This window comes from Sinohyriopsis cumingii, chromosome 7 (genome assembly GCF_028554795.1).
Source record: "Sinohyriopsis cumingii isolate HCF-2022 chromosome 7, ASM2855479v2, whole genome shotgun sequence".
Classification (NCBI taxonomy): domain Eukaryota; kingdom Metazoa; phylum Mollusca; class Bivalvia; order Unionida; family Unionidae; genus Sinohyriopsis; species Sinohyriopsis cumingii.
The window spans coordinates 93,524,680-93,545,929 of record NC_142967.1 but is presented as its reverse complement, the minus strand read 5'-3'; the positions used below and the strand labels follow the sequence as shown (position 1 = coordinate 93,545,929).

Genomic DNA, 21,250 nt, shown 5'->3' with positions numbered 1-21,250 from the left:
AAATCCAGCTGCAAATACCGTACCAAGTGTGGAGAACAGAGACGTAAAGAAACCAAATTTGGCTGTGTCATTTGCAATGACCATCTATGCTGCATAGAATGTCACAGCCTGTTTCATCAAAGCATGGTCATAGTAGAGAAGTAGCTATGATGTGCTCCAATACAATTGTAGATAGTTTTTTCTTATTCTCACGTTTGTTTGTTTTGTTTCTCAACATGAAAGTCTGATAAAGAAGTGATTTGCTAAATAGTTCATATTTATATTTGAGATCAGTTCTTCAATGAAATGAAACATCATTAGGTAAGATCTTTTTTTCCTCTCACATATATATGCCTTACCAGATAGATTTACATATCCTTAGCCACATCACTAATGACAAATAACAAGAACTCACTATGAAATATTTTTAATAGCCTTTAATAAGGCCATGTATGAAAAGAAGGCTAAGTGAATAAATAACTTTATAAAATATGTTTCTGTGAAGACCATTGAATTGCACTTGAAAAATCTAGAATATTAGTCACACATAAAGTACGAATAATTTCAAGCTCCAAAGATAAAACATCAAAACTATGATGCTTAATTTCATATTTCCGACAAAACAGTACCCGAGTTTTTCATCGATGATGAAATGAATCATAAAAGTCCATGCTTGCATGAAACAGATTCCTATATCCAACTGAATCACACTATGGCCATGAGTAAAATGGCCCCACACATGCCATGTGGGTGCATCTATTTTTAGAAACGGGGATTTTCTTAATATGACCACTCATGTTTTAACTATGTTTAAAAAAATTGATAATTATAGGTTGTAATAACTAGTATGTACTCGTAATATTATTTTCTATTTGTTAGATATGATTTTCTTGTTTATGTTATGTTATTATCATTACAAAATGAGTGATATAAAAAATAACCTTAACCTTATATACCACATTGATTTCTCCAATGTCGCATATTGTAATATATTTCAGTCTATTATTTTTTTAAATAGCTAAATATTTAATCACAGAATGTTTATATCATGTTTCTTACGAATTCTGTTGTTGTTGCCTTGGACTCGAACCCACGCAGACAGAGGTGAGATGGCAGTGATCCGGAACGGTGAGCACTTTAGACCACTCGTCCACTCGGGGCCTCCTTATGAGTTTTATATATTCCTTAATGTATATGCCAAATGAATTATAATTACAGTCTGCCTAATGAACAGGTACTGCCTAGATAATGCGATGTCTGTCATTATTACGTTTCTGCCTCTTGTCAGGTTCACTTGTGACTTCCAACAGATATTACGAAGAAAATAACGCGAACACGGCAGTGAAAAGTTTTAGTTAAATATTTTCTAAAATAATGTCACCAAGTATGCTGATTAAATATATGTTAGTATTTACATATTGATGTTTAAAGTTTTGAAGCGCAAGTTGCAGTGATTAAAACAAAACAACTTATGCATCAGCAGTTGTTTTTATTGCGAAATGATGACAAATAATAACTTATGGTAATCTGGCATTAATAACAAATGCAGACTTGTGGTGGAAATGATTAGGTTATTGAGGCTTTCTCAGGAATGTGAGAATAATATTTTTGTGAAGATAACGTTGCTTTATGGTTTATCGAGTTTTTGTATGCGGAGCAAGAGTATGACATCATGAACGTCATATGGGACGCACAGGTAAGAGTGTTAGATTTTTATATGGGAAGCAAAAGGTTAATCAGGGTGGTTACCTCCCTTGAAGTAGTTTGACAGCTTCTATATAGAATTTTATAGAACCTTTTCACAGAAAAAAAACTCCGAAGTAATTGTTTAAGTCTGATTAAAAAAAATATCAATGATTTTTTTCAGTTTCTTTTATGAGATAAAGAGAAGAAAAAACATTAAACATGGATAATTAATATTAAAATATATTCTGAAAGATGACATTGGCTCATATTCATTAAAATAAAACACAATTATCTTAAAAATTATGTTCATCACTTTACATTCCTGTTTAATCTAGTAGTACCTGAACCATGAAAACCATCGGTACTCTCAATTCTTTCATTAAGGTATTTAATAATAGGTATTACTCTCAAGGCATTTGTTTTCCTGTTTGGCAATTTTTGTAATATTACAAAAATGGACATATTTCTGTGGTACTTAAATACATAGAAAAGGGAAAAGACTCATATTATTTCTGCAGATCTATCAATGATTTTTGGTTTGTAACAAAATCCATAAATACTTGAAGTCACAGTAGTATTATGTGCATCGTTTAATGGCATGTCAGCACAATACTGAACACATAGTGCCATTCAGTAATTCATGGGCAAAGAAGAAAGTGGTACTTCACAATTATTCAAAGATGGTTACATTAATCTAATACTTCACAAGCATGGTTACACTTACCCAAGTATTAGTATTCATTTCAAATGGATAGAGAATGATATTTTTTCATATTCTTCAAAACTAAGTACAAGCATAAGATAACTGATGGAAATACAACAAACAAAAATGAAAACATAAATAATACCTCATTAATATAATGAGACAGTTTTGCTGCATACCTTGCAGAATATTAATTTGATTAAACTGTGTTCAAGAGGTTTAAAACACACTGCATATAAAAAAATAAAATATGTAAAATATTTACATTGCCAATAGAATAAATGCTGGGGTGTGGAAATCTCTCAATACATTTTATTTTCTTCACTGCAACAATTTTAATGGCACATCTGATACATAGCTTTCTGTACACACAGCAGATGATAGGGTACAAAAAAAATACAATACTGCTGCATTTTTGTGAATACCATTTAGGACAGAACCAATTAGTCTTTCTTTTTTAAAACTGGAATACTTAAGACACATGCATTCAAGATTCTTGATAAAGCAAGACAATAATCATGTCTGGTTTTCACATCAACTCTCCTCTCTTGACACATGACCAAGATGTTTAACGTCCTTTTACTTCCATATATATATATATATAGGTCTTTCCATTGTACTTCCTGTATATTACTTATATTGCTGTTAGAAAAATACAAAAAATATACACACACACCCATGTGTTCTTATAAACAATTCACCACTATTCTGCTTCTCTTTAGAACCCATGAGTACAAACCTTCAGATATTAACCATCTTTACATTTCATCATAAAGGGAGAATGTGGAAGTATGGAAAGATGGTAGGCATCACAATCTCCACAATGTCTTCACATAAAGATAATTTCAAGTATAGGCATGGGTTCCACATAATTGATGGGAGTCTTATCTGTGAAACACATGATCATGACCATGCTAATCAGGAACCATGGTATAAATTTTTCAGACTCTAGGCAGCCCATGCAGAATGGTTAACACATTTCTTTAAATGAACAAACTTGTATACAATAATATTACAACTTCCTGTGTGCTTATACATACCCATACAAAGTGAAAATTAAAGTCCAGCAAGAATAAATGATCTATCGACTCAAGTTTGGAACCTTCAATTTTTCAGCATTCCTGGCCAAAACATTAATTTTCCTGACAAATTATCTGCATCTTCCTTCTCTTTTCTTCTCTGCTGCCATTTTTTAACCTATTACAAACAATCTAGTCAATTAGTTTCTCATATAATAATTGGGAATGTGAATTGTCACTAAAAGTAATGATTCCTCAAAAGTTACATTAGCTGCAATTTTTTCATCGTTCATGTTATAGGACTTTCAAAAACATTTCCACAAAACAGTTTTGTTTAAAGGGAAGATAATTCTATTAGAAAAGGATTATCATATATACTCATGTATATGTCATGTCCAGTTGCAAACAATATAGACCCTTTTTTGCCACTATATAATGCACTGGTAGATAATGGCCCATGATGTTTGTTTTACTGACAACACCTAACAAATTGCACATACCCAGAACTGCTCAGTATGCAATGGTAGACCAGGGTCTGTGCAGTTTGCTTCGACTTATAAGCAAATATATACAGTACCAATGTCTTGCTCTTTCCTAATACACGAGAACAAACTTTTTCATTATTATGATCAAATTTATGAGACAAGTACCTCAGATTTCTTACTGAGACATGCACCTATTCAGTCTCGTTAATACTTAATATCCATTGACATTCATTAGTAGCTATGATTCAATATAAGAGCTGACAAAATGACTTTTGTATACAAGTTCTAGAGCACTTTGGTATTCAGTTGCCTCCTTCACAAATTGTCTAAATTCACGCATCACTTCTCTATCCTCTCTTCTGTTCTGTGCATATCTCTTTGCATAAACCATTTTGTCAGCCAGATAGTGGATCCATAATACGTTTGTGTGAGGATTGAAAAGCTCCCAATTGTTCCTGAAAAAATACAAATACATGAATTCTAAATATTTTGCAAATGTTTAATGCAAAGCTTCTCAAAACAGACATAATATCCATCCATGTACTTATCCGCTAATATATCTATCTACCTTTCTACCATGATATAATAGTACGTAACATCTTGTACCATCATCCCATGTACCGGGGACTGATGCCTTTCAGATCTGTTTACACAAGGAAGTATTTTGCCGATTCCAATATTACTAGTCCCTGACAGCTTTTAGTAGACCCAAATATTCCAATGTTACTAGTCCCTGACAGCTTTTAGTAGTCCCAAATATTCCAATGTTACTAGTCCCTGACAGCTTTTAGTAGTCCCAAATATTCCAATGTTACTAGTCCCTGACAGCTTTTAGTAGTCCCAAATATTCCAATGTTACTAGTCCCTGACAGCTTTTAGTAGTCCCAAATATTCCAATATTACTAGTCCCTGACAGCTTTTAGTAGTCCCAAATATTCCAATGTTACTAGTCCCTGACAGCTTTTAGTAGTCCCAAATATTCCAATATTACTAGTCCCTGACAGCTTTTAGTAGTCCCAAATACACTAGTAACATCCAACTTGTTACACGGTCTGTTCAGACACATTTCCATTGCTATAAAAGGATACACATTCCATCATTAAAATGGGCCGAGAAATCCCCCACCCCCATAAATACCAAAGCCCCAACTGCACTGATTGGGGTAAATATTAATTCTAGACCGATTTTAAAGTTAGAACTTAAGATTCATGTGATTACTATCACAACATGCAAAATACTGTATCTTCTTAGGGCAGCCATTTGCAATATTCAATAGCTGAGCTGGTCATGTGTAATCTGGTGCTAAACATTTAGATATCTGACAGTCATTTGTGGAAAAGTCAACATCTTGATAACAGAAACATGGTTTTATTCTGAAATGTGAGCCAGAATTAGTCATGAACTTAATTTTTCTTTTTTGTGTGTCTTGCTAAAGTTGGAATCTATCCAATTCGTATGGGTTTTGTTGTTCTTTTTTATGTCTAATTTTGATTTATTCGTTCTTTAACTAGTCTGAAAGACTAGTTACAAAAGTTCCCTAACATTTGTTTTGCCATGGATGACCAGACAAATATAAATTTTGAGCCCATCATGTACTCATGCCCAATTTTGAGTGATGTACCATATGCCCTGAAAATGAAAGTGCGAACCATGGATGGATAGACAAGGAAACAGGTGGAAATGTTAAAAATGCTGAAAATGGGGGATTGTGAATTTGTAAATGCACAACTACACTTAGTCTACTGATCTAATAAATATACCAAACGACTAAAGTCCTACCCACTTTTATCGATATTAATTGTGTCAGCAAATCACCTATGTCACCAAAAATGCAAGACCCGGTCCATGATCTATTGCTACAATCAAATTTGTCCTGCTTAAGTCAAAGTGAAGATAAAAAATAAATATTTATGTCAAAAGAAACCCTAGGTACCAATTAAACAAATCCATCATTTTCTGATTATTTATGCTCACAAACAGCTAGTTCCACCACATACTTTTTCCACCAATTAGTTGATGTTGCACATGAGGCATTAATGTTTCCATCTCATTAACAACAAGCATTTGCTTGATCCTATGTCTATCAATAAGAGACGCATAATCTCTCAATATTTTCCAGCTTTAAAGCTGCCAAACTGTGCATATATTGTATAGTTTCCAAGAAACCAGCACATGTTCAGCAATTATTTCCAGTTATGCCAGCCTATTTCATTTCTTGTATCAATCAGAAATCTATAAACAAATGAGTGTAAAAGTTTGATTTGTGCACTGAATGAAAAAACACTCTTGAAATTTATTCTCACTCCACAAAATTAAAAAAGCATTATTGAATATACTTAATACTTCCATAAAAATGTCTTAAATGGTATGAAGTTTTGCCTGAGAAATAAAAGTGTAAATAATGGATGTATGGATGGACAGACAAATGGGCAATGTGATGTGATTTGGATTTTTAACATAGCTTTAACAATTTTTCAGTCATATCGCTACGATGTCTGCAATGTGGCAGATTATAGTGATATCTAGTACTGGGGCATCATGCCACAGACATGTAGCATGATGTCTCATCCAGTCACATCACATTATCCTGACACCAGGACAACCAGTTCTAACACTAACCTCTTAGTGCTGAGCACCTAGCGAGGCAGCTGTCAGTACCATTTTTATAAGTCTTGAGTAAGACTCAACCAGGTCTCGAACCCGCAACCTCCTGCATCTGAGGCGGATGCTCTAACCACTAGGCCACCAGAGCAAGGGAGAAAGAGAGAGAGAGACACAGAACACACAAATTTTAGATGAAAATGAGAACAAATACCCATTTTCTTCTTTCATCAACCTGTATACTTCAAACTGATAATCTCCCTTGCCTTCAAACAGTGTTTCATCCTTTGCCAAGTCACAGTATACTGTGCAACCATCTGAAATGAATCCATGAAATTAGTTGCATAATTACAATTTGAATGGGAACTGTATGCTTTCCAACAATGCACAGCTTAAGGGATAGTCTCTTTAAATCAAGAAACAGAATGAAGTAAAGAAAATATATTGGCTAAACATTACCCTTGTATATAATAATTCTTTTTAATACTAAACATGGGGTTCACTTGTTAATAAAAATCCCATCACCAGCATGAATACATTAGGATTAAGTGATGATGTTAAGAAAATACAAGAGGCATTCAAACTTGATAATTGGGTCACAGACCTACTTTTGGCCTATCTGAGTTACTTCTGTTGAAATGCATCTGCATACCAATATGTATGAGTAGGTGAAATACGGTCTAAAATATGGAGGGTGTAATTAACGGATTGATGAAAGGCAGTCTCTTGAGCATGAAAATTAAGCTTTAGTCACTGAGTTTGGTATGGTTGAGTTATCTTCCTTGAAGAACATCCACTTCCTAATTTTAAGGCAAATGGAACAACGTTCATGATTTTAGGGTTTAATGAGCAAATATGTAAAAATACAAAGTCACTCAAGCATGAAAATTAGGTCACAATTACATAGTTTAGATATGGTAGGGATTACTCATCAAAACCATGAATCCACATTGAAATTTATGGAGCCCAGTACTGTCCCCATCCCACCCATGTCACAGCCTAATGGATGAACAAAGGTAACATTTATTCCACTACTATTATCATAAAAAGAAAAAGAAATAAAATATTACGTCATATACTCAATGGGTATGAACAAACAAGTCAAATATGGGACAAACCTATTAGTACCTGCACAGAAAATTTTAATATAAATTACACATATCTATCCAAAACTTTCAAAAATTTTAAACTATCCAGTCTTTCTAAAGTTATCGGAAATGAATGGAAAAACAAATAGTACTGAGGAATGAACTAATGTTAATATTGGTAAATCAATGGATCCAAAGAATCCTATGTCCCTTGTACACAAATTGTGCCATAATATAAACTTGTGAAAAGTAAGTTATAAAAAACAATTAACACCAAGTCAACAAAGAAACAAATACCCAAGTCCTGACACGGCCGAAACAAAAACTGTATATTCCCATAGCCAAAAGAATGTGCTCAAAGTCTAACAGATTAAAAATAAGCTCTGAAACAAATTCTAAAATTGTCTAAATTATAACTCCAGAAAAGAATGAAACTGAAGGAAACAAAGTTTGTTACAGAATGATAAACAGTTTGGACTACTAGACAGCTAGAAGGTACAACTCGGCTATTAAATATCTATTTATGTTTTGTAAGTATCAATATGTATGTGTGCAAGTCTGTTTGCATCACTCTCTGTCTTTATCACATTGTCTCTCCAAGAATACATAAAGTAATCAACGCACATTTGAGTTTTAAAACTTCTACTGGGAATTATTTTAATACTCATTGGCATTACGAATGAGGCTGCAACGCACATTTGAGTTTTAAAACTTCTACTGGGAATTATTTTAATACTCATTGGCATTACGAAGGAGGCTGAATTTCAGTCTCAAAACAGGGCTAGAAAGCTCTTGCAAATCTCAAACAAAAAGGTACAAAGTGATTTTTTGACACACAAATCCTTAGAAGATGACTTCAATGCTTACCTAGTTTTCTGGCAATCAATAAAAAATCACAGGACTAGTTGTGCTAATAAGATTAAGTGCTGTAGGGAAGGACAGATAGAAACAAAGATTACTATATTCCCCAGCAAGCATGGAGGTGTGGGTATAATTAGCAAATCCTTAACAATAGCCTCAACATCAAGTATATTCCTCATTAATAAAATAACGTGACCAAGAAATTATTCTAAGGACAATACAACTCGATATGTACATACAAGGATCCCTCATAATGATGTCCTTGGGAATCATAGAATGTAGCACATTATAATGAGACTGCCTTTTGATGAAGTACATAATATATTTAATATAACTACCACTCAATGACATGGGAACCATAACAATATTATCTTATAACAGGAACTGTGTTATAATGATGTGCCTTTTAGTGTGGTAGTTATCTTTCCTTGATACCACCACGTGTCACCAATTTTTAGGGAACCAAGATACTAACAAGTATGCTTGCATTGCAGGGTGGTTGGAAGGGCTTTTAAGCCTACAGTTTTGTATTTTGCATATGGTTAGGATTTTAAAGAAAACTATTTGCACCAACTTTCGTCACTGGTTATACTGGCTACTTAAAAAAGACCTTATATATGTTAGGTATATAATTCAAAGAACTTTTAATTCCATTTTTTTGGTGTATGATTGAAGGGTGTAATATGGGTTATAGAGTATACAGCTTGGCCTTACCCCAGATGTGCACCTTTCAAAAAGTGCTAGCTCCACTTGGTCATTTTCACTTCCTAAGCTTCTGAGGTAAATTGTATAAAAAAGAGCCAATACTTTTATTTTACATTTCATATATTTGGTAATTCATTTATTGCACTTTCAGAAGCTGGTATTGTCAAGTCTGGCAAAATTCATTTTCCCTATTTTAATAGCTGCTATGGATAATGTACTTTAGACTAATTCAGGCTGATTTTTTTAGCACATGGGAGCAGTCATTTTAGTTAGCAGTGTGTTTAGATCATGTACAATTTCCAAAGAAATATCATCCATATTATATTAATGTAGCATAGAAGTATGCCAACATTCTCCCCATTGTGCATGTTTTAAAAGCAAACAACTTCAACTTATATACGTCAATCTCTCAAAAGTACATAATAACTGGTGAGCACCCTCTGAACGCCTGGCGGTGCGAAGGGGAGGTAATGGGCAAGAGTTACTGCCCTTTGTTTATTTGACATTGGGATAAGATGATTTTTGTCTTTTATTAGGGCTGGATTTGCGAGGTAGCAGGCTAATACTTCTAATGTACTGTGATAGTGGAACATAGTTGAATGAGAAACATAAAAGTGGAGGTGCAGAAGGTATGAGAACCATTGTCCTAATGGTTCCAGATAATCAACATTTTACAAACATATTTTTAATTATAGAAGGGTTTTTCGAATATGAAATCACTTGTCACAGATACATATGTTGATAAACACAAAAGACCAGTCAAAACTGAAAAAAAGGTGCCATATATAGATGTGACTCATGGATGTTACACAAATGAAAATTTTTAAATCAATGTTAATGACTGAAAGTATTAGAGGAGAGGGATTTTGTTAAACTTTAAAAGATGCTGCTTCAGAAAAAGGACAAATCAATAGCACTTAAAACATTTTTAAAGAAGAATTCGACAGTTATGCAATATAGCATTTACAATTTGTGGACTAAATGACCATTCAGCAAAAGGTAGACATGTAGACTAGTTAAAACGAGTGTTATGCATAAATAATATATCAATCTGTTTTGTGTCTATACACTTGTGCAAACTATTAATCCATATGGCTTTAGCCAATTTATGAAAAGAATTTTAACTACAAACCCAGGTAAGTAGTAAAAAATAAATGTACATTTTTATACAAATTTATGTAATTATGGTATGTAAAATATAGACTGCTCTTTCCATACTCTGAATATGGTTTTTTTGCCACTTATAATATTAATAATAATTACACTTATACCTCTCTTGCGGGATTGGCATGTATGAACCTGCAACAAAGCTGTTCAGGTTCACATTTAATACAATCTCCCTTTGATTGGGTAAATTTTGACAGCTTCATCTGCTACACCATTTGAGATGGTGATTTTTTTCCGATTCTGTATTGAATACTTATCTGTTGCAAAGCTCCCATGCACACTGCATAAAGGTAAACATTACAGACGGCTATTCAGTGATAAGTATCAAGCAATCTAACTCTGAATCCAGTCATATGACACAGAAATTTCTCAAGATGTCTGAGAGACTGTATCATAAAAGTCTGTTACAGTGTACTAAAATCTATCCAACTGTCACTAAAAATGGCTATCTGAATAATTCAATAACCATTCTATATTAATTTGATTGATATTAATAAATGATTATTACATAAATTCAATAAACCATCTAAAAACAATGTTATAAATGATTTCCAGAAAGACCTATCTGTTATTTTGAATGAAAATGAGTAGATAGTATTGCAAACGTTTCAGCAAATATTGACAAACCTTTCTGTAGTCTTGACAGTGTAAAATCAATAATACTGACTTCTACTCCATGTGAGGGGATTATCTGCTCTACCCCAAGGATTTTATACTCAATTTCCTGGCGGTCTGTACGTTGGACCAGCACATTTCCCCAATGTAGGTCACGATGCTCAAATTGCAATGCCTCCTCTGCCACAGCAAGAGAATAAATCACTTGTACAAGGATACTCTTTGCTTCCAGAAAACTTTCAAACTAAAAGGAAAATGCACACAGTAATTATTCTACCATTATTATTTATTTATTAGTCTACATTCAACATTCCAGAGGTTTTTATTTTAAAAAACAAATGACTTCTCAATACTTACCACTAAGGAAGCAAACTAACTGCTAAGCATATTTAATCGGCCAAACAATGGCTGCTAACACACACTGCTAAGGAAGTATTTTGACAGCAGTATAATTTGGATATAAGAGTTCATAATCAGTGAAATCAAGTCAATAGGAGACAAAAGGCCATTGTCCAGAAGTCAAAATGACTTTAGATCCACAGTTAAACCTGTACAAATCAGTAACTCAATGAACCAGCTAATAATGGTTCCAACAGAAAGGTGGTCTATAAACAGAAATAAAACTTATGTAAGTCAGCTAATTGGGACAGCTAGTTGGATCACAGAGTGCTTTCAAGACATGACATGTCTGGTACATCAAAAGATTTTGACTGGCATAAACTATAAGCAACTGAACATCAGTCACAAGAGTTCTCAAATATCAGTACAACACCTTAGCTTTAATTTGTTTATATATTTAACAGCCAAATACACACCTTAACAAAATAAAATTAAAAGTTTACAGATTGTTTCTGACTAAGCTTAATTCAAAAAGATGGCTAAAAAACATTTGTATGACAATCAAAAAATGTGTTATCGACCAAGCTTGTTTGGTCAGCATGTCTTCCCAAATGTTGAAATTCCCTATGACCACAAAATACAACACAAAAGATGTAAGAACTTATCTCCTAGGTTTATCAAAAACCCTTTAACTGAATGAATGCATGCAGGATCAATACTAATAGACATTAGATCAGTCCCTTTCACCATGTACTTTGTTGTGTTGAGATGTTTCAGCACATAAAATCTTTAGAGAAAAATATGCGAAGACCAGGCCCAAATTCAGGAAAAATGATACTACCTACAACAACTACCTTTTATTACCATTTTCCCAATCTGACTGAAATCAGATCTACACTGTCCTACATGAAGATCCGACAGCAACTGCTTTGGGGTCATGTTCTGGTGACCTATGTTATTACCATAATCACTATTTTTATCAGCAAATCAGATTATGTCTTATATCTTCACATTTGGGAGACTGAGCATTTTAGCTGAAGTGCATCAATGTGTGCAGAAAGATTTGATTCATATTCAGATATCTGGAAGCATCATTTCCACTGGCTAATTGAAAGGTCACCAAACCATGAACCCAAAGTGGTCACTGTCAGATCTTCACAAAGGAAAGTGAAGATCTGATTTTTTAATCAAACTGCAATCTTCCAAGATTTATTTTGGGACTTTATCAAATAAAACTTTACCAAAATCCATGTTAATCAGGGGTAATAAGAAGCAAGTCAGCTTGTTGTCAATTATTAGTTGTTGGTTGAAATTCTAATGTGCTGTATAGTTTTCTCAGAGAAAAAATGTTTTAGTTTGAGAGTAAACCAGTTGATCATGGAAGAATACTAACACTAATGCAGTAGAAAATCTGAAGCCAAATATGACACATTTTCCAGTACATTTAATAACCAGAAAGATCAATATTTCTTCTTTTGTCACTCTAATTACAGAATGATAAGTGCTATCATGGTTCCTACATGAGAATGCTAAAAAAACATCACCAGAATTTTGAAATGATGAAAAAATAACATTATCATACAGAATTGAGACTTTTTAATTCATACTCAATGAAGATTCAAACATAGGTCAGTTGGTTATGGCATTCATCGCCTTGCCTACATAAACCAACCACAATATCCTCTCGACCATTAACACATCACCAAAAATGCTACAAAGTCAATGGTTTAGATATACATGTGTAACAGTTACACTGCATATTGACCCAGTAATTCTGATCTAAGCACTTTAGTCACTCCAGATTCCTTGGAAAAATATCAAAGTATATAAAGGTTAAAATAGAAATACACACACAAGAGAAGCAGACATGCACCCCAGCATTAAATATGGGACCAAAAATCAGCTGTTTATTCAATCTGCAACATACTGATTGCAAGTAAGTAATGCCATCTGCTAATGAGTGGAGGGGGCAAATTACAGTTGTTATTTGTGTTAGGCAGGTTGTCAGTCTATATAAGAAAATTTGTCTCTGGATAAGTAGTTTTTCTATGCATGCTGTTACTAGACAAGGCTTGACTGTGCTTCAGTTAACAAATAACAGCCCCTATTAGGCCAAATAAATCCAAGATCTGAGCAACTTTTAATTCCATAATTACTTCAGCAAGGTTAATTATACGGACAGCTGAACATGCAAACATAGTTTATGAACTATAGTGACATTAAACTATCCATAAAACAACATTTCCACTCAAAATACAGGAAGTGGATGACTGATGATGAAAATGTCTGAAGTGCTACACAGGCATCCATGTTTAACAGACATCAGTATGATTAAAATCAATATCTCTGAGATAATGTAAATCCTTATTGCTGCCTGTCAGATCTACTTTATACATGCCTGTCAGATCTATTTTATAGGTGCCTGTCAGATCAACTTATTAAAAGTATATCTCTGCTTTTTTTTTAGACTCATACAGACATGGCTAAGTACCAAAAAGTTCTGATTACTATGTTAAGGGAATAGTATAAAGCATATTTTTTAGACATATATTTCTCACCTTGAAGGACTCCAGGTCTCTTCCTCCATCCGCAAACTCAAACATAATATACAACTGGTTGTCTGTGAAGATATCTGTGGAGAAAATTACATGTCTCTGTTGAAAAATTATTACCTATATTGATCTGAATTTAACCTCCTACTTGCTTGATGCAACTTATGATCAAACAAAGCAAACAACTCTGCTACATTACAAATTTAACCTTTCTGCTTTCTGAGGTACAGTAAGTAGTACTATTTAATAATATGGTTTACTGGCATAACACTTTCTACATTGTGCTGATAAAATGCAAGTTCTAAAACTGTAAACAGTCAAACATTTCCTAATGTCACCTATACATAATGGTCACAAAGTCAAAATGGTTAATCTAACATCCACCTTCAAGCAAATTATCTATATAAATGTCACGTGTGAAATGGTTCTCTGCTTACTGTGGTCAAGAATTTCCTAACCAAACAATGGTTTCTCCCTGCTTTAAGTGGTCAATGGAGTGTGAGTGTGATTTGGATTTTTAATGTAGCTTTAACAATAGAATATCTGATTTACATACACACAACCAACTGTTTCATGAGGAACACATTGTATAGATAAAGGAATTTCATGTGCATCAATGTGCAAACAATTTTTATCTCACTTGAACTTACTGTACCCATATCACACTGTCAATGTAACTCAAAGGTGTAATTATATCAAATTCAAAAGCAAGGCAATTTTTATAATTTACATAGACGTACGAAGAAATTCATTTGCTGGATGGTTAATAAAGTAGTCAGGTTATCTCAGCAGAAACTGAAGTAACCTTTTGCGTCAGTGTGACATCTATAATATCTTCATCTATTTAATTGCAAATTAATCTCTGATGAATAAATTCATCTTTGAGGGGATACGAGTTACCGTATTTACCACATCTGTTGGGACACGATAAAATAATTTTTTTTTCTCCTGTCCCAGAACTTATGGTGAAACATTTTTTCACTTTGGTCATATGTCCCAAGACTTAAGAAACGAAATAAATTTGTATTGCATTTGTGCTTCCCCCCCTCCCCCAACTGCAGGTCGCAATAAAATAGATAAATAAAACATTTAATTGATAATAAAAAGAAAGAAACTAACCTTGTGTTGTTATCATTTATTCCTTTTTTCAACATGAGCATTAAAGAATAAAATATTTCCACGAAATCCATATAAGTAGCGTAGGCTTCCATACTGTAGCGTGTATCAATTATGTCCGATACCACACACCATGTTGTTCATTGACATGAACACTGAGAAACAATTGTGTGTGGTTGTGCTCAAAGGTTTGAACATGTTATCCGACTGAAAACTGGAGCCAACAAAATCGCATACAAGAGGGAAATAGTCAACTGATATCTTGAAGATGCCATTCACGCATGACACAGTGTTGGGTGCAAAATAATCAAGATTGAATTATATCCAGGTCTACTGTATGACAATATCTCGCAAATAAAAATCATCATCTGAAAACACATTCACTTGAGTACAAGTGACAGTCTTTTCACCAGCTAGGGTTACATAATTATCCTTACTATATCAAGCACACATAAGCCCTGGTGGTGAATAAACACGACTGGCAGCAAGCAGTTAACTCCTTCTTTGAACCTACCAACAGGACATCAAAGACAAAAGGTTATTTTTATTACAAAGCAGGCAATCTCAGAAGCCAACCCCGGTTACTTTATTTTGTAAAGGATATCAATACAAAGGTTATTTTATTGCAAAGCAAGCCAACATCGGAAGTTGACTATGGATTCTGTGAAGTGAGCCGACTTTTTAAAAAAAATTTTTGAATATACAAAGATGGCCGAGATATGGAAGCATACTTGGGTTCCTTTTCAACTGTATTCACGGGAATTTTGAAAATAAATTGAAACAATGGAACAAATTTTAAAATGACACAATGTAGTGCTTTGTGCACAGATGTCGATGACCCAGCGTCACCCAGAATATTTGGAGAAAATAAAATCATGTGATAAATTCGTTAAGGCCAGAAGAGAACTATACTGTATACCAGTATCTCGCAAATAAAAATCATTATTTTAAAACACATTCACTTGAGTGCAAGTGACAATCTTTTCGCCAGCTCGGGTTACATAAGTATCATTAATATTTACCCGCAGACATCAGTGCACCTTTGTATTAATTATTACTAAAGATGCCAAGCACATATAAGCCCTGGTGGTAAATAAACACAACTGGCAGCCAGCAGTAAACTTCTTTGAACTTGCCGACAGGACATCAAAGACAAAGGTTATTTTTATTACAAAGCAAGCAGACGTTGGAAGCCGACTTTGGACTCGGAAGCCGATTTTTTTTTAAAGGACATCAATACAAAGGTTATTTTATTGCAAAGCAAGCTGACCTCAGATGCTGACTACTGGATTCTTTTAAGTGTGCCGATTTGTTTTTTTAGCTTTGAATATACAAAGACGGCCGAGATATGGAAGCTAACTTTGGTTCCTTTTCAACAGTATTCACAAAAAGTTTGACAATAAAGCAAAACAATAGAACAGTTTTTAAAGTTGCACAATATAGTGCTTCGTGCGTGAACATCGATGACCCAGCATCATCCAGAAGATCTGGAGAAAATAAAATCACATGATGAATTCGTGATGACCAGAAGAGACACAGATCATTTCGCCGACAATATGATCATTAACATGGATGAAACTCTAGTGTACTTTGATCGCATTCCTGGATGGACTGACGATAAGATGGGCATCAAAAGTGTGAGAATTAGCAAGACTAGTGCAGATTTGAAAAAAATCTTCCTTTTGTTCTTGCAGTTTCCACTTCAGGTGGTGTGTTGCCTCCAACAATTTTTCACGGTATGAGAAAGTTAAAAAAGTATTCATGTACCAAAATAATAGACCGTACGTGTGCAGGAGAAGGGTTGTGTTGATGAGATGCTGCTGCAGTGGATTAAACAGTTTTATCTCAAGTAGTTTTATATTTAAAAAATAAAATTTCAGTTGGATTGCAATTTCCAACATGTAATTTTCGAATGATTTAATAGGTGTCCCACAACTTACAACTCGAAAAAAACAATGTGCCACAGAACATACAGTGCACAAAAAAAATTACTTTTAAAATTAATTTATGGTGTTCCAACAAATACGGTGTCCCAACATATGCGGTAAATACGGTACACCCCTTTTCATTAAGGTCAAGAGTCATTCAGTATTTAAAAACTTGTCTGTAAAGCAAAGTTTCAGCTCACAGGTCACAAAGAATATCCCATAGGGCTCTCTTTTGACTACAGTATGTATGCTGTAAATCTGAGGTGAAATTAGTGTTTTGTTTGTCATTGTGCACAAAACAATCTAAGATCAGTGACTATTTTAAGTTTGCTATGATTTAATTTACTGGATGGATTAAAATGATGATGATGATACAGTAATCTTGCAAGGAACAAAAATTTGGAAGAGAACATATATCTGTTCGTTATAATTTTTTCAAAAAGTAAAACGATGATGATGATGACATCCATCCAGGGCATAGCATTTGTTCAAAAAATAATTTTTAAAGGCAAACATGTGAACTTCAGTCACCCATAAATAATGTCTAGTTCTGCCTTTTCCCATGAGTGGCAGCTGTTGACAGGTTTGACTTTATAAAGACTTGTACTTAAATAACTACAGGAAGCTAAAGCTTTCCAAATACACCCAAACATGAAATATTAATATAAGCTAAAGACTAGAGATGTTAAAAACCTTCAAAATGATGTATTACAATTTAACTGCACCTCAGCACAATAATAACTATATGGTGCCAATTAAAAGCAAAGTTCTAGCAATGTTAAAACAAAGACTTTCACAAAAAATCCCAGGAAGATAGGTCCTTCCAAATAAACAAAAACATGATGGACAAGATTAAATATAAAAAGGTAAAGTTGTTAAAATTTTGCAAAAGGTATATGAAATAAAGGATGTGGATAAAACAAAAGTAAAATCCTTAAACCATATTAAAAACATTAAAAGATGTATCAAATAAAATTTAAAGATACTGTAAAAATCCTTAAAAGAAATGGTCAAAATTTATCATATATCCACATTCCCACAAAAAGTCCAGAATTTTCTTGGGTGGTACATTATCAGGTTTCTTCAAGTAGTTCACATAATAAAACTAGATTAACAGGATGGAAGTTGATACACTTGACAACAGGGTGGAAGTTGATACACTTGACAAGAATGTGTTCCCTGTCAGTACACATAAAAATTTCTGATAACTTCTACCAGGTACCTGTCGATTCTAATGATCGATTACCTGGGTGCCCAATCAATGGAAAATTGTACTAAATGTGTACCAACCTTAAGCTAAATTCACATTTTTTACAAATTCATATTATTCTATAAATATCACTACCTATTATCATCTAGTACTTATGTCCAAGAATTTGCCATCACTGTCTGATAAAGTTCTGAAATCCTCCATCATTATCTAGTAAATCATTGAGGCCTAGTCATAAATATCATCTGACTCCCTTCCTCTGTCCTCAATGTCATATACAGCAGGGTTGCATCTAGGATTTGATAAATGTGGGAACTTGCCCCCACTGAATCTGAAAAAAGGGGGTCAATGTAGCCATATGGGGGGTGGTTCCAGAATGGCATAAAAAAACTTCATTGTATTCAAAAAGAGCAATAGCAAGTATAATAAGTGCATTAAAAGCATATTATGTCTTCTGTATATTATAGTATAACACTTAAAATTGAAATCAAAGTCTTGTTTTCTAATAACAATATTCTATCTACACACTAACCATTAAAGAATCAAATCAAAGACTGCAAATAATGTCACTCCTCTGGCCAATCTTATAAAACAGTGTCACGTACTTCTTGCGTGTCACATGCTCAATTCTGATTGGTTACAACTCCATACTAAGAAAGATCAGAAGAGCACATATTTTCCTTTTATGGATGCTAACAAATAATTTTTAAGGAAAAGTCCAAAGCTCAAAATGAATTATGGAAAGTATATATACAATAGTCCCCCTCTTGAACAGCCCCCCTGACCAGCGGCCACCCACTCTTTACGGCCAGAATCTGCTGGCACCGACAAGTTTGTGTTCAAAAGTACCCCTCACGATAGGCCACCCGGCTAACGCAACCAGCGGCCAGAATATTAGTGCAATAATATAAAATTTACCCCTCACAAGCTGCTGCATTTTATTTTGATGTCTAGAACCAGTATTTTATTCATAACGTGTGTTAAGTAAACTGATTTCTGTTTCCCGATGTCAAGTTTTCATTACTGAAAGAAGTGTTGACTAAAGTACATGTACCACTAAGGTTAATATTATATCATTTACGCCTCACGACAAGCCACATTTCTTCCATAAAGCCGAGAAAGACTAAAATTTTAATCCATAAAAAAGGGTAAGTACATGTAATCCAATTAGCCTTACTGCTGTGTTATCATAATATGTCCGGTTTAGTTACTTCGATAATTGTTAAGATTACAATTATTGAACAGTAGTAACAGCTGAGAAAGGGCAGCATCGATGTACAATACACAAGTCAGCAGGAAAATGGTTTGATAGTCTTTATGGCTTCCCTTAGTAAGATGTTCATTTTGATAATTAGTGGCTAATACTACTGACAATAATTGTCAGAATTACAAATCCTAACAGCCGCAAGGTCAAATCTGTGTGATGTTAAATGGTAAATATCGAAGCTGTTTTGGCTTCCCTCACTTAATGTAAAGAAATGTATAAAAACAATAGAGTACCAGACTGTGACTAACGAATCACGTGACAAGATCACTTCCTTAAAAACACACGGCAATTGGTTTATATGCTTAAAAAAAATTGTTTTATCAGTATTGTAGTTGGCAACATGAATAACTTACTGCAAAAAGATCAACATGTCATAGAGGAAAAGAAAAATTATCAATTTAGAAGAGAAAGTGAAAGTAATTCAACTGACCGAGAGGTTCGGGGGAGGGGGGTCGAGGATCCTTGCAGAAAACTAAAGTTGGAAAGACTCAGGTAAACAATATTGGGAAAGATAAGGAAACAGTTCTGCAGAAGTGGGAAGGTGAAATGGACGGAGAAAGGAAGATTGTTTGAGCCAGGAGATGTGATTTGAATGACTAGAAAAAGCAACAATTTTGTCAGTTGAATTTGGATATGCCGACTTTACCACAAGTAACGGATGGTTGCACAGATTTCAAGTGCGACACAATATTCAGTATTCTGTCCTTAGTGGAGAATGAAGTTGTCGAAGATCAGAACAAAAGACTAAACGATATATGTAGGAGATATGACAGCAAGGATATTTTTAATTGTGACGAGACTGGTTTGTTTTCTAGACTGTTACCAACAGAGTGACAGATGATGTGATCTGTAACATAATTATAAAGACAGTTTTAAAACTATATCAATTGTTATTGCTGGACATAATATTCTTTCGAAAATGACAAAACAGTTTGTTTTTCATTTATTTCACAACATGCATGTGATGTTTTAATGAAAATATTAAATGTTTTAAAATTAAATGTACTTGTGACTTTCTTCATATGTATTTACTATTCACATTTGTCATCCCCCTCTAGAAAGGCCACCCTCATTATAAGGCCACTTCCCTGCTGCAGTAGGGGTGGCCTTATAAGAGGGGGACTACTGTACAGTTTCTATAACAGTTAACTCTTAACTGGAACATATATACATCTGCACTGAAACTGACTGTAATTGTGACTACAAATATGATCACTATTTCCTAAACAGCCTCCTGTCCTTCCTCATCCTCCACTCTACCAATGCCTTCTTAAAGTTGAACCATTTCTTCTAGATGGCTTCTTTCTGCAGTTTTGATACGATTTTGATTGCTGAATGCTCTCTGTCAGCGGTTTGGTGTGGCATAACCATAGCACTGATGCTAATTGAAGATTTGGAAATGTGTCTGCCTTGATGTTGATGTACAATCTGCCAGAGTCTGCACATTTTGTCTCCAGGGTAAATTTCTCTTTTAATGATAGTCTTAACAAGAGACCACTCTGTCAAAACATGTTTTGGGTCACACAAAGGGGGACTGATAGCTTCTTTTGATTTCTTCTCCTGACACATTACCAAGAAAATGAGTTGTATAGAAAAAATGGTTGTTTCAATGATTCTGGCATAAATGACCAGCTTCTTGGTATTTTAAATGTCTGCACCCTCATCAATTAAGATGCTAATGAATGGACTACATCATACTTCCTGCATTAACTTAGATTCTATCATTGTATTATATACATCAATGATGGGTCCCTACATATGCACAGTTGTGATATAAGCAGGGTCAATGTTATTTGCTTCAATGATCATCAGAGCAAATAATAATAACTTATTTTCTAAAGCATTATGTACGTTTCAAGCAGTGGGATTTGTCTGACTACTGTATGGTATCGCGATGTCGACAGCAACTCCTTACATGCTCAGGAAATC

At 34.0% G+C, this 21,250-nt stretch overlaps 1 protein-coding gene across 1 annotated transcript in view; it reads right to left on the bottom strand.

Moving 5' to 3' along the window:
• Nucleotides 1-401: 401 nt before the first annotated feature.
• LOC149795732 (uncharacterized) overlaps nucleotides 402-21,250 on the bottom strand; it is a 76,772-nt gene continuing 55,923 nt past the window's right edge. The window contains exons 11-14 of the mRNA XM_089965641.1: nucleotides 13,807-13,880; nucleotides 10,922-11,153; nucleotides 6,688-6,790; nucleotides 402-4,327 (exon numbers count right to left, since the gene is read on the bottom strand). Of these exons, the coding sequence (XP_089821767.1) occupies nucleotides 4,111-4,327; nucleotides 6,688-6,790; nucleotides 10,922-11,153; nucleotides 13,807-13,880 (626 nt within the window). The 3' untranslated portion in view covers nucleotides 402-4,110. The remainder of the gene's footprint in view (nucleotides 4,328-6,687; nucleotides 6,791-10,921; nucleotides 11,154-13,806; nucleotides 13,881-21,250) is intronic.